Source organism: Macrobrachium nipponense, chromosome 39 (genome assembly GCF_015104395.2).
Source record: "Macrobrachium nipponense isolate FS-2020 chromosome 39, ASM1510439v2, whole genome shotgun sequence".
NCBI classification, from domain to species: domain Eukaryota; kingdom Metazoa; phylum Arthropoda; class Malacostraca; order Decapoda; family Palaemonidae; genus Macrobrachium; species Macrobrachium nipponense.
Genome location: NC_061099.1, coordinates 1,047,639 through 1,062,638, shown reverse-complemented (window position 1 = coordinate 1,062,638; position 15,000 = coordinate 1,047,639). Strand labels below are relative to the sequence as shown.

The 15,000-nt window shown below is 37.9% G+C and overlaps 1 protein-coding gene across 1 annotated transcript in view; it reads right to left on the bottom strand.

Moving 5' to 3' along the window:
- LOC135209993 (glycine receptor subunit alpha-2-like) overlaps positions 1–15,000 on the bottom strand; it is a gene marked incomplete in the record, with an annotated part of 455,240 nt that overhangs the window by 5,437 nt on the left and 434,803 nt on the right. Inside the window, 2 exon segments of the mRNA XM_064242724.1 lie at positions 5,073–5,302; positions 11,388–11,522. Of these exon segments, the coding sequence (XP_064098794.1) occupies positions 5,073–5,302; positions 11,388–11,522 (365 nt within the window).

Genomic DNA, 15,000 nt, shown 5'->3' with positions numbered 1-15,000 from the left:
CGCCACTGAGGCGCTGCCCTTCCACCTGAGAAAGGCAGCAGGTCACATCTTCGTTCATTTCGCCAGTGGCGACAAGGCGTTTCTTGTTGGGCACCCGGGAACTAAGATAAATTTTCTTCTCTAGGAGAGCCGAACCGCGCTAAGTGCTTTGAGTCTTCCTCACATCAAGAGGAATTTGTCATTAAGTTCGTTTTTTTAATAGAAAACTTGAACTCATTCCGTTCCTGTTGAAAAAAAGGGGTAAAAATGTTCTAACGTTTCTTCAGGGACGACACAAAGCTATTGATAATTTTCAAGGAAAAGACAACGTTCATTAGTTCTACTTTGAAAATAAACACACAAAATCTTTCTTAAAAAAAGACGAGGAAAGCTTTTTGCTTTGTTCAAAGACAAACCAAATAAAAACAAGTCCCTCTTTTCATTCAAAGAAATGGACCATACCAGTGTCGCCTCTAAAACGTAGACAACTATACCATTAGTATTTCTCAGGAATAAGTGCGAATCAATTCTTCTTCCGTTTCTGCCTTCAGCAAAAATCTACTCACTATTTTTAGATGACAATAAGAGGACTGCATCAAATTCCTTTTGTTTTCCCTCTTGAGGAAGATACTTCGTCAGCTTAAATTTCCCCGTCATTTGCAAGGAAATGTAACTTCATTCTTTTTTAAAGAAAGCAAAATATTATTAGACTTTTTACACATAAAATACCATATATGTAAGTATATCATGCAGAAGAAAGCGTTTCACCATTTTTTTTTATAAAAAGGTAACCACTTTACTTTTATTTACTTATTTATTTATTTTTTTTTTTTACTTCAGTTAACAGTTTCTCCTACTTTCTCTTATCCTGATGAAAGGCCACAACAGCTTTCTTCATCCATTTCGTTCTAAAAATAAGTAAATCTCTTTCACTCTCTCCTCAATCTCTACGTTTCAAAGAAGTTGCAAAACAAGGCATTTTTCTACCCCCCCCCCAAAAAAAAAAAAAAAAAAAAACTTAAAGATATCCTTTTAAACATTTATTTTCAGTGATCTCCAAAAAACAAAGAACCACGAAGTCATTTCTCCCCGAAACAAAGAGTCCTTTACTTCTCGGGATAGGATCCGGTCTATTAAAATTCGTGGTTTGCATCACATCAGTCAGAGGACCACCCTCTCTCTCTCTCTCTCTCTCTCTCTCTCTCTCTCTCTCTCTCTCTCTCTCTCTCTCGGCGGTCGAAGTGGAAGTAATTGCATGTGCCTCTCATGCAACAAGCCCTTCCTCCTCTCATGTAGTGCCATTCGTCTGCAAAAGCATAAATACTTCCTGGCCAAGATGCATAAAGACAAGTTCTTTGCCGGAATACCAGTCTGGCGCGCGCCGGCGCGCTGCGCATCCATGTGTGGGCGATTATCTATCTATCGTGTATGTATATATATATATATATATATATATATATATATATATATATATATATATATATATATATATATATATATGTGTAAACAAAATATAAATATCTTAAATATTTTTTCATCTGCATTTATTTCAGTATACCGGACAAACGCAACAAAGAGCAATACAGTTAAAAATTTCTACCTTCAAATATATCTCCAATAAGTCATAAACAAAACATCTATCACTTTATAACTCTGTAAGAATCGGTTCTCTGATTTTTTTAATATGATTTAAAGTTAGCGAGGGTTCGAAAAAACTGTTATGGGTTGGAGGAATCAGTATTTCCAAAAGACTGATTCATTTCAAGATTTGAAATTCAAATTTTCACATTTTCATTTCTACTGGTGTTTTAGTTTTCCTGTCAAAGAAAACTGTCCAGATGGCTTTGTATGTCCGTCCGCACTTTTTCTGTCCGCCCTCAGATCTTAAAAACAACAGAGGATAGAGGGCTGCAAATTGGTATGTTGATCATCCACCCTCCAATCATCAAACATACCAAATTGCAGCCCTCTAGCCTCAGGAGATTTAATCTTATTTAAGGTTAAAGTTAGCCATGATCGTGCGTCTCACAAACCAAAACCACTGAGAGTTTCATACAGGATTTTACGCTGTATAAAAAATTCGTTTCTTCGGCGCATTTTTTACTTGTTTTCTTATTCATGTTACTTAGTGATGTTGTGATGTTGCAAATTCACGTTTACCGTTGTGAAAAGTTAAGATCTTTGGCAGAAGCGTTACACAAAATCAAGAAATTTGCATCTGTCTAGTCTTTGGCAAAGAACTCGACTAATTAAATTAAATGGCACTTAAATTAAATAGCAAAGTAGTAACAAACACTCGTGTGAATTAATTAAATTCTCGAAGACAAATGACAAAATATTAACAAAATGCATATTTCATATACCAAACATTTTGTACTTCAAGTACTGTAGTACTATAAAAAGGTTATCGTCTCGTGTTAACGTCTTCTTGTCTTTCAGGTTCAGCAAACATTCGACAATAACAAATATACGTTTTTTACGGACTGCTGGAAAGCAAGAGCCCGTGCCAGCATAAGGCTGGCTAAATCTAACAACTATAGTAGATTCACATCAACCGTGCATTTAATGTCTAGGCCAGTCCATTACGACGCTCCTGATTGGCTGTTGATAAGCCAATCACAGGGCTGGAAACTCTCAGTCTCTCTCGAGAGTTCACATGGGCAATATGTATGTTCCACCTCTCCTGAGATACTTTTGAAAGACGTATCCCTCAGGACAGGTGGAGCATAGATCCTCCCCATGTGAACTCTTGAGAGAGACTGTTTCCAGCCCTGTGATTAGCTTATCAACAGCCAATCAGGAGCGTCGTAAGGGACTGGCTTAGACATCAAATGCACGGTTGATGTGAATCTACTATAACAAGCATACGCTGTCACCTTTCGCCCCTTCAAAATACTCCTCGGCTCATTTCACACACACACACACACACAGGGACAATGACTTTGAAAACCCTTCCCACCGCGGGCGGAGACACTCCCCGATTTATTACTCGGGACGCCCATCTGTCATATCATATCTCCGGGCCGATTTCTCATCTTCGTCTTGCAAAGTTCTGTTCAAACTTTCCAAACCCATTTGATCGAACTCCGCGATTTTTCCCTTTATCTCTGGTTGACATAAAAAAAGTTCAGTCTTCCGAAATGCTTTTGACTAGTTTTCAGTTTCCGAATCGGGGATGAGGAAGGGGGGGGGGGGGTTAGAGGGGGGGGGGGGGGGGGGGGGGGGGGGGGGGGGGGGGTGTTAGGACGGGAGTTTGTATCTGACGAGACAGAAGTTTGGTTTCCATGCGATCTCTCTCTCTCTCTCTCTCTCTCTCTCAGTGTGCGTTATACAGGAACTTTGTCCAAGTGACTTCCTAACTCTCTCTCTCTCTCTCTCTCTCTCTCTCTCTCTCTCTCTCTCTCAATGCATGCGTCATATGAAAAAAATTCTCCCAGCTGCCGTCCTAATTCTGAAGCTAACCGTCCAATCATTTTTTACTAAAGAATTGAAACAAAATCGCCTGAAGCTGTAGTACCCTCTTCATAACTTGGCAAGCAAATGACTGTGAACAGCATGGAAGCACGTTGAGAATCTACTGATCATCACATATTTTTAACTCAGAAATCCCCTCTTCTCATATATCTAATTGTCTTTCTCTTTACATATTGAGGGCATCGCTTTGCGCAAAAGTTATCATCAAACATTAAAGCTACTTCAGTACTCATTATTTTGTGGTCAAAGTTTCATATTTTTCTATGACACCTTTCCTTCAGATGTCTTTGGTTCCAAGAAAGTTGTAATATTCAGAAAACTTAAATCCACTTTCTCCTTTGCAAAATCCAGCTTTTTCATTCGTTTGCTTTTCATTGATCGTCAATATTATATCTGCAAACATACACACACACACACACACACACACAGGCACTGATATTAATGCTCTTCTTATTATGTATCCTAAGAACAAACGTTTTGTACAGTTTTGGTAACCAAGGTAATATATCTAATTTATGTTTATATATGGACTTATTTTGTGTCTCCGTATTATTCTTGTGTAGTTCTTACTGTCTGGTTGTCTCTTTTATTTTATATATATATATATATATATATATATATATATATATATATATATATATATATATATATGCCCACAGTGTGACACTTGTCCAAATATTGGCTTTAATACAATGTAGTTTAGAGCATAAGTGTATACACACACACATATAAACATACATACATACACACATATATATATATATATATATATATATATAATATATATATATATGTATATATATATATATATATATATATTAATATATATATTATATATATATTGTGTGGTGTGTGTGTAATAAGTATATGTATATACTTATGTTCTAAACTGCATAGTATTAATGCCAACATTTGGACAATACGAGTGGATATGCATATTAAAAAAGACTAAAAAGAGACAACCAGACAGCAAGAAATACAAAATAAGTCTAAGTATAAATATAAATTGGATGTATTACCTTGACAATCAAAATTGTACAAAAGGGTTGTTCTTAGACTGCACAATAATAAAAAGTAATAATATCAGTGTCTCTGTATATATTTCTTTTGGGTTAAAGTATACTCCTAAAGTACCATAGAGTATAATAAGACCTTTATACTCTGTGGTATTTTAGGAGAATATAACACGAGAGACATATATAAAGAGTAATGATGTTATTACTTTTGTATATTGTTTAGTTTAAGAACAAACATTTTGTATAATTTTGGTTGTCAAGGAAATAATTACATCTAAGTTATGATGAGTTAAAAGCCACGAAAATGCATATGAGACTGTATTTTTCCAAAAAAACAAAAAGGTTAAAAACGTTACTGTCCTTCTCCAGCTGAAGAGGGCCGTTGTGCAAACGGCCGAAAAGCCCCCTGCTGTTAACCTTATTGTATTTTGGAAAAAATCCAGTATCGAACACATTAGTGTGGCTTTTAACTCATCTCCGTCACAGCATATTTATGAACTATAGAATATTTAAGCTCATTTTATATATAACTGACTGTCTCTTTTTAGTCTGTTTGCTGACTATGAATACTATCATTCTATCATCCCACCCATCCCCACTCACCTTTATATAGGACACAGGCGGAAGCGACTTTTGCGAATTGGCGTGTTGGGTCGATAGGGTCAGAAGCGAGGTCACGCCCAACGTGACCCTGGCGGGCACGGCCTCCGGCTTGATCCAGAAGCTTATCCAGGACATGATGACGATGAGGCAAGTAGGGATGTAGGTGTGGAAGAGGTAGTACCCGAGGCGTCTCTTGAACGTGAAGACCACCTCCAGGCAGGTGAAGTTACCTGACGGGAAACGGAGGTCATTAATGGACGAAAAAAACAAGGTTCAAGTTCTACAAACTACTGTATAAAAATAAGAGGCTAATACGTTAAGTGGATTAAGTGTCAAAAGTGGCACCGATACAGTCGATCAAGCATTTGCATGAAAATGCTTACAAGAGCACACAACAATAAATATGCACATCTACTGAAATACCTAACGAATAAAAATGAGCATTTACTGAAATACCGGTCACTGAAAAATTACGAAGGACTTATTCTAAATTCTGTAATATGACACCAGATCAAAGATTCATTCCTCATTCAAACGTAATGCAAGCAATAAACGTTGAAGTTAGGACTCGGCTTTGAATGATTCGGCTCCTGCTTACAAATTAAGAACAACGCCGCCTCTAACCCCCACTCCCCAGCCGCCCCCACAGACTTCAAGATACAGAAGAAAGAAGGCTCGAAAGAAATACCAATCGGGGACTGAAATCAAGGAGAAAATTCAATAAGGATTCCCAGAACGGGCACCAAGTTAATATACTTACAAAATCGGAAGAATCTGGTGAATAATAAATGAATGTTTCACCTCGGTCTGGTGGTGAGCATCACCCAGTCACGGTAACTCCCGGTAAATTCTTCGGCGCATTCGAGTTTTCTGTCCTGTGGTGGTCTTAGCCACGGCCCATTAAACTCTTAGCCGCGGCCCTTGAAACTCGGCCACGGTCCGGTGGTGACCTATGTTGTGGGTATCTATAGCACTGCCAGAAGTACGATTATAGCTAACTTTAACCTCAAATAATATAGAAACTACTGAGGCTAGAGGGCTGCAATTAGTTATGTTTGATGATTGGAAGGAAGATGGTCAACATGCCAATTTCCAGGTCCCTAGCCTCAGTAGTTTTTGAGATCTGAGGGCGGACATAAGAAGTGCGGACGGACAGACAAAGCAGGCACAATCGTTTTCTTTAACAGGCAACTAAAAAGTTTACATCTCACATTTGTTAAATCTCCTTGCTATACTGAAAACCAACTGCGACCAGCAGCAGTCGACCAGTTATGTAATTAACGATTCAGATCAACAAGTGTCCACGATTTTAATCAAATCATAACGCGGGGTTCCTCTGCTGTTAGCTGAGAGAGAGAGAGAGATAGGAAGCACCTAGACAAATTTTCTGTAAAACTCTACTCATACACACACACACACACAGATAGAGAGAGAGAGAGAGAGAGAGAGAGAGAGAGAGAGAGAGAGAGAGAGAGAGAGTTAGGAAGCACCTCGACAAATTTTCTATAGAACGCATACACACTGAGAGAGAGAGAGAGAGAGAGAGAGAGAGAGAGAGAGAGAGAGAGAGAGAGAATGGGGATGAAAAACTGTAGATATCAGATAATGGAATCTGGACGGGGTGTTAAAAGTGACAGAAACAGGAACCGGCAAGAAGTTGGTTCCATTTAGGTAATTAATGGGCGGGTCACATAACAGTGTCTTTCTTAAGGAACCATAACAGACAGAAGCTCGTATAGGATCGTGAACTTATATGTCAACATACACACACACACACACACAAACACACCACAAATACACTCACACACACACACAACGCATAATAGATATATATATATATATATATATATATATATATATAATATATATATAATATATATAATTATTATATTTACATACAAAATTAGAGATCGGCTCCAATGCACGAAGCATTAAAAAAACTCGTGGACTGACAGACCGCACTTTCAACAAGAATAAAAGATTATCACGCAGCAAAATTAAATAATATCGAAGTGCATGCATCAAACACGCCAAAGAAGGACCCACTGCCCTCACAATTTTCCACGTCAGCGCATGGACAAAGCATGTCTCTCACAAGCATCCTACCGCTCTTCAATCCCTGTCAAAGGAAAAAAGGAAAGCGTTTCATCTTACCCCCTTCGCTGGAGTTGTAATATATATTACGGCAGTCCAGTAAATGACGAAGAGTATGACAAACCGGCGGTAAAAGAACCGTAATTGGCGATTTGCCTGTCTTCAAGGGAAGCCGAATCTCACAGAACGACTTTAGGGCGTTATCTCAGAAACCACAGCGGCAGGAAGTCTATTAGGAGACGGCTTCAGAAATGCCAGCTTTAATAGTCACTTCTCGTGAACATTTTTCGCTTATTTTTTTTTTTTTTTTTTTTTTTTTTTTTTTTTTTTTTTTGTTTTTTTTTTTTTTTTTTTTTTTTTTTTTTTTTTTTTGAGGGGGGGGGTTCGTTTAGGTGTCCCGGAAGGGGGAGTACTGGAAAAAAAATGAGGGGGAGGGAGGCGTGGTGGAACGGGAAGGGGAAGTGGAGGAATGGAAAAAGACGGATGGGGGGTTTGGTGGCCGGGAGGGGGGTTGGTGGTACCAGAAGAGGGGTTTGAGTGGACCGGGGGAAGGTGGGTTTATTTAGGTGGCCCAGGAGGGGGCGTGGCTGGAAAATATACAGGGTGGGGGGGTGGGGGACGACGGCTTTTTGGTCCGAGAGGAAGGAGAGCCCTGGAAAAGATGGAGGGGAGGGTAGGGGGATGGGGATGGGGGGATGGGGATGGGGGGAGGGGGGGGGGGGGGCTAGTCAGTGTTAACAGAGTGGAACACATTCCGGGCGATGCCTAATTTGGCACTACATCTGAAATGGAATCTGCGAGTTTTTTGCTGAAGTCGGTGTCGTTTCATGGGACATCTTTGATTATTGAAGTCTGTAAAAGACGGGAATTCTTATAAGAAGAAAGCTTTTTTTTTCTTCTTTTTCACGCTTTCCTGTCAAAATTCTGCTGTGATACTTCGGACGCTGAAATATCGGAGAGACGTCATATTTTCAGTAAGTTTGGAAGATTTCGTTCTATGTCTTTTGAACACACATGTACATTTAGATGTATATCTGCATATGTTTAAAACGCAAATGAATATATGTACCATACAGCTTCGTAGGCACGCACACGAACATAATACTTGTATATATATATATATTAATATATATATAATATATATATATATATATATATATATATTTATTATATTTTGTTACCTTATGATTCGCCTCGCCTACCCATTTAGTTAAATATTTTGATTGCTAGAAAAGCAGCCATTTTCCCCGAATCAGCTGACTTCAAAGGAGAAAACGCCAGCCAGAGATAGGAATTTCCTGTTAGAGAGGAGGAATAAAGACTCTTGTCAGCCTTAGGGACGTATCCCAAAGGGAAGTGTGTAGCTAGCTAGGTACTTATTAGGCCTACTTCTAAGTTCCTTTTTCCTGTGAACCCTTTGCTGGCCGTATGTTCTGTTTCCAGGATGCCCTGCTCTTGGGGTGATATGCTGAACCCATCCCCCATGAATCACACCTGCATTCGACCTCAGTCGTCTCCAGTCAGTAACCTAGGACACACGTCCTGCCCAACCAGCCTGCCATTAGGCCTACCACGGCGTGACTGGCGCACCCAGACCTCAGACAAAGCGGATGCCTGTTCCCCTAAAAAGGTCCACTTCCAATAATACATCCAGGTACGTCTTGTGAATCAGTCATATTGCCAGTTCTTCCCCTCCTAGTCACATAACTACTCCCCATTTACAAAATTCAAACACCTAACATTCCTTTGTTCCTTTCACTGCCTCGTGGCCGCATGTCTCCCTTTTGTGATCGTCCCAGACAAATGAAGTCATTGAATATTTCATTTAACACTAAGACAAAGTGAGTAACTGTAACTTGTGCAAGAAATCTTTAATTCATTTGTGTCTAATCTGGGCATTTTTCCAGATTGGCTGAGTCACATGTTCAAGTCTCTTCGCAAGTGCTGCCTTAATGCAAGATAATATGAATAATTTTGAAAGCCAGCATTTACGTTAATCTTATTTTAGCCAGCTCTCTCCTTGGGAGGAATAGGAGTGATCCCCGTGCGGACAAGCTGCATTTACTCTTTCTCCAGGCCATGCAACGGCCTCGTGTAAATAAATGAGTAATGTAAATTAATAAGCTGGTTTCAATGGCGACCTTATTATAGAGTAATCTAACCAAAAGCAAACCTTTTAAGGTAAGTTTCAAGTAATTTAAACTGCATTTTCCCTCAAATACTTTCCTTTACATATTTGGGCCCTTAAGGCCGGGTCATAAGTAAAAATATATATATATGTATATATATATTATGGCCATAAGGGAAAGACTGGCTCCTGAAGGTGCGAACCTTCAGAATTGTATCCAGTATTTTGGGATAAGGTTGTTAGGCCTCTGCTTTTCTGCACCTTCGGTTGCCGCCCACTTCAGTAGACTAACTACCAATACTTCATTGCCGTTGGAGACGTATTAAATGAGAATAAGAAAATTGTCAAAATTTGTTACTGTGGACATTACAGCAGCCCCGACTAAAGAGTTGTCTTAATTTATATAATGCCACTAAGGGAACCAACTTCACCTAAACGGGAACTGGAGGCCAAAATGCTGGGACCTATGAGGTCATTAAGCGTAGGAATCTTACTCATGAGTGTGGGAATATAAGAGCTATTCTGTCCTGCTCAGGTGACTAATTTGTATGCACACCCTAAGCAACAATGCCTGATGGACCCATTCATTCATTTGCATTTTCCTTTCGCGATGTCTCCGCGTCAATTCATTAAAGGTAAAATATAAATATTAAATAAACATGAATATTCAATACCGAGGCCCATGCTGTTGTTTGATTTTGTTTGTTTGTTTGTTTGTATGGTGTTTTTGCGTTGCATGGAACCAGTAGTTATTCAGCAACAGGACCAACGGCTCTACGTCACTTCCGAACCACGTCGAGAGTGAACTTCTATCACTAGAAATACACATCTCTCACCTCTCAGTGGAATGCCCGAGAATCGACCTCGCTGCCAACGAGGTGGTAGTCCAAGACCATACCGATCACGCCACCGAGGTGCTTTCCATACTGTCGTGCGTAAGAGCTTCCCTAGCAACAGAGGCCCTTTCATGACACCAATAGCGAAAAGGTCGAGCGAGATTAAATTTCCGAAGTTAAAACCCCCGTTTTCAGAGAGAGAATGGATGCAGTCTTCACAGTTCATGAAGTTATTGTGATCTCTTCGTTTCCTTTCTGCATGGTAACAAGCAAGAAGTTTTTTTTCTGCAATGGTAACAGCAATGAACTTTTTTTTTTTTTTTTTTTTTTTTTTTTGGGGGGGGAGCCGCTCTATTGCCATTGTTCAATAATATTTGTATACTGGATACAAGTTAAATTGCTAGCAAGTTATTATTCATTTATATATATATATATATATATATATATATATATATATATATATATATATATACATCATCTCATGCATATGCATGTATACGTGTACGTATGAATGTAGGGTACGAAAAAATATTGAATTCAAGTCTTTGAACAGAGGAAGATTAAAACAGCTTGGAAGTGACTGAAATATTTTCATCTTGAGCAAAGTTTTTGACAATCTCGCGGAAAGAAATGGAATAATTTACCAAAACCTTTAAAGAAATGAGTCAACATGATTACAAGCGTAAGGTCCAGTAACTAAGACAAACCCCGATTACAATGTAAAGCGATGAATTGGCAGTATACAAGACAGACCAACGGCCGAGTCAAGCGAGGGTCGAAATTGGAATGTACCCCGGTATGCATACAATTGGTTTAAATTAAATAATACATTCACTCAATGAATGCTACATATACACAACTGAATAGCACACATACATTACTTAACAATACACATACACACTAAATGATACTCAGAAAGATTACATTTTAATTATCAATATCAAAATTTAAAACTAAATTATGGAAAATATTCAATACTACTCGTATACAAAAATATGATATATTCAAGAAAACTGAGAAATAAATCCTACTGTATAACTTCAAAATAATAAATGAAATGGGCAACTTAAAATAATAAGTTAAATAAATATTTCAAATGTGTAACTTAATGTCAAATATTAACTTAAAAATAAATTAAATATGTAAATTATCTTCATTCCGTGAAAAATTAAATCAACTCTGATAATTAACGACAAATATTTCCGGTATCTTAGCAATGCAGACAAACACTCAAGACGGCTTCCTTTTCCACCTTACCTGTCGAATACACCTGCGTGCAGTCGCCCGTGTCATTCGACACCAAGTCGAGCTGGGGCAGCTCGATCCTGTCGTCGACCTCCAGGGGCACCAACGGATCCCACACGAAAATCAGGTCGTCCGTCGTGTGGGAGACTGGAACAGGAAAAATAATCGATCAGTCAATAGATAAATGGATTACCAGTGACTCGATACTGAACCTTTAATTCTAATCCATGCAGACCACGTAGATGGGTAGTGACATTAGTGCAGTTCACGCGGAGCACTGTGGGCATTACTTCAGGTTCCTAGCGGCGTCCCTTTGACCCATAGCTGCACCCATTATGATATTATCTTCTTCCATCTTACTTTCCACCCTCTCCTAACAACTGTTTCGTAATGCAACTGCGATGTTTTCCTCCTGTTACAACTTTAATAAAACCTTCTTCACTCTCAATTTCCCTTCCAGCGCTGAATGACCTCCTAGGTCCCAGTGCTTAGCCTTTGGCCTAAAATTTTATATTCCAATTCTAAACCAGGCAGCTATTCAAATCCTACTGGTATCTAAGCACTTATTAATTAAAAGTTCCCCAAGGTTCCAAGTTCACGAGTCACAGTAATGTTTAATTCAACCATATCTGTGGTTTAATATTTATGATTAAAAATTGTCACAGGGAATGTGATATGTATTTTATATATATATATATATCATATATATATATATATATATATATATATATATATATATATATATATATATATATATACACAGACCTGAATCACAATAAAGATAAAATCCACGTAGGAAAGTGAAACAATGGAATACCGCTGCGAGGCCTTTCGACTTCTCGTCCTTTACTAAGCAGACGATATAAATATCAGTAATGGAGGAAAAGTCGAAAAGCCTCGCAGCGGTGCTCCATGGTTTCACTTTCCCTACGTGGATTTTGTTTATATATATATATATATATATATATATATATATATATATATATATATATATATATATATATTTATATATATATATATATATATATATATATATATATATATATATCATACAGAACCCCCAAACGGGAACACATAAGTGACAAACAAGGTCCACTTTAATCAAATTTTCCATCAAATTACGCTTCCCAAAAGTCCTTCATCAAAATAACAAGTCCAGCTTTCACGGTGCATCGGAAAAAAAAAAAATTAAATGCTGGACGAGAGCAAAAATTAAAGAAATTTTTTTTTGGGGGGTCGCCCTGAATAAAATGAAAAATCAGGGGAGATAAGAAAAAAAAAGCCTCTTTTCCAGCGTTGTAACATAAACACATCACCATCTTTTTCCCTCTTCTTTTCCTCCTCCTATTCCTCCCCTCTCTTTTTTCTTCTTCTACTCATTCCCTCTCATTCGTCTTCTTCTCTTTTTCTCATTCTTCTTCTCCTCCGACTCCCCTCTCTATCATCATCATCTTCTTTTCCTCCCCCGCCCCCCAAACCTGCTTCTTCTTCTTTCCTCCTACTCCTCTTCTTCTTCTTCCCTTTCCACCTGTGAACTCTGGCATGTCTAATATATCGTAAAATAAGGGGAGAAGAGGCAGGACCCTCATGAAAAAGAAAAAAAAAAAAAAAAAAAAAACTCGCCGATCGTATTTCCGCCCCATTTGCAAACTGAGCTCAAAGGAGGGCGTCTTCGTATCCATACGATATTGAAGCAAAATGGAGTTTAGAATCTTCTCTTATTTTTTCTCGATTTTTTCTTTTATATTCACGCGAGAGATTTGCCTTGGAGTTGAAAAGAGAGATATTTAAATTCCCTTTCTCTTAAGCAAATTTCTTTTGATGGAACTGGTGTTTGGAGACACGTGTGAAAAGGTGATGAAAATATGAATAAGGGTTAATAAAACTGTATTTATGGATACAGCACGCAATTTTACGCTTGTAGGCATGAATGGTTATGAGTACGGCACGTTTTGACTACACAAAAATTAACTCTACGGGAAAATATATCCCGGTTTCGACGGTACTACATTTGTGTTTACAATACTATTATTTAGTACTAAAATATAATACTAATAATAATAATAATAATAATAATAATAATAATAATAATAATAATAATAATAATAATTCAGTGACCTAAACTTTCCTCGGAGTGGCTTGGAAGTTATATATAGTAAAGGTGGTGCTTTAGGACTTTCGTTCCCCAGTCCTGATCCTAATTTGCTATCTGACTTCGAAAATGCATCTGCAAAACTGTTCAAGTTATTATTATTTATAATAATATTATTATCAATTAATATAAAAATAATAATAATAATAATAAAGAATATGATCAATAACACGGAGTTATCCAAATAATAAAAACTACGAAGCGATATGCAAATTTTAGGTTATTCATGATCATAGTCACAATAATAATAATAATAATAATAATAATAATAATAATAATAATAATAATAATAAGAGACAGGAGAAAGACAGAAAGAACAGAGGACTGCACAAACAAACCGATGCACGGACAATACATGAGACAGACTAAAGAACTAGCCAGCGATGACAGTTGGCAATGGGCTACAGAGGGGAGAGCTAAAGAAGGAAACTGAAGGAATGATAACAGCGGCCACAAGGATCAGGCCCTAAGAACCAGATATGTTCAAAGTACGATAGACGGAAATAACATCTCTCCCATATGTAGGAAGTGCAATACGAAAAGTGAAACCATAAACCACATAGCAAGTGAATGCCCGGCACTTGCACAGAAACCAGTACAAAAAGAGGCATGATTCAGTAGCAAAAGCCCTCCACTGGAGCCTGTGCAAGAAACATCAGCTACCTTGCAGTAATAAGTGTACGAGCACCAACCTGAAGGAGTGATAGAAAACGATCAGGCAAAGATCCTCTGGGACTATGGTACCAGAACGGATAGGGTGATACGTGCAAACAGACCAGACGTGACGTTGATTGACAAGATCAAGAAGAAAGTATCACTCATTGATGTCGCAATACCATGGGACACAGAGTTGAAGAGAAAGAGAGGGAAACAAAAAATTGGATAAGTATCAAGATCTGAAAATAGAAATAAGAAGGATATGGGATATGCCAGTGGAAATCGTACCCATAATCATAGGAGCACTAGGCACGATCCCAAGATCCCTGAAAAAGGAATCTAGAAAACTAGAGGCTGAAGTAGCTCCAGGACTCATGCAGAAGAGTGTGATCCTAGAAACGGCACACATAGTAAGAAGAGTGATGGACTCCTAAGGAGGCAGGATGCAACCCGGAACCCCACACTATAAATACCACCCAGTCGAATTGGAGGACTGTGATAGAGCAAAAAAAAAAAAAAAAAAAAAAAAAAAAAAAATAATAATAATAATAATAATAAAGAATATGATCAATAAACAAGAGTTATCCAAATAACAAAGACTGCAAAACGAATGCAAATTATCTGGGTAAACAAAAAAAAAATTCATTCACAGCGATATTCCACTGCTCTAAAAATCGCCGATTCGTTTCGCGTTTTGTTTAAATCACCACCTCAATGTCAAAGCAAAAAAAAAAAAAAAAAAAAAAAAAAAAAAAAAAGGTCAGATTTACGAGCAAAGGAAATTGCTAATTCCATATCCAAAACAGGTGTTCTTTA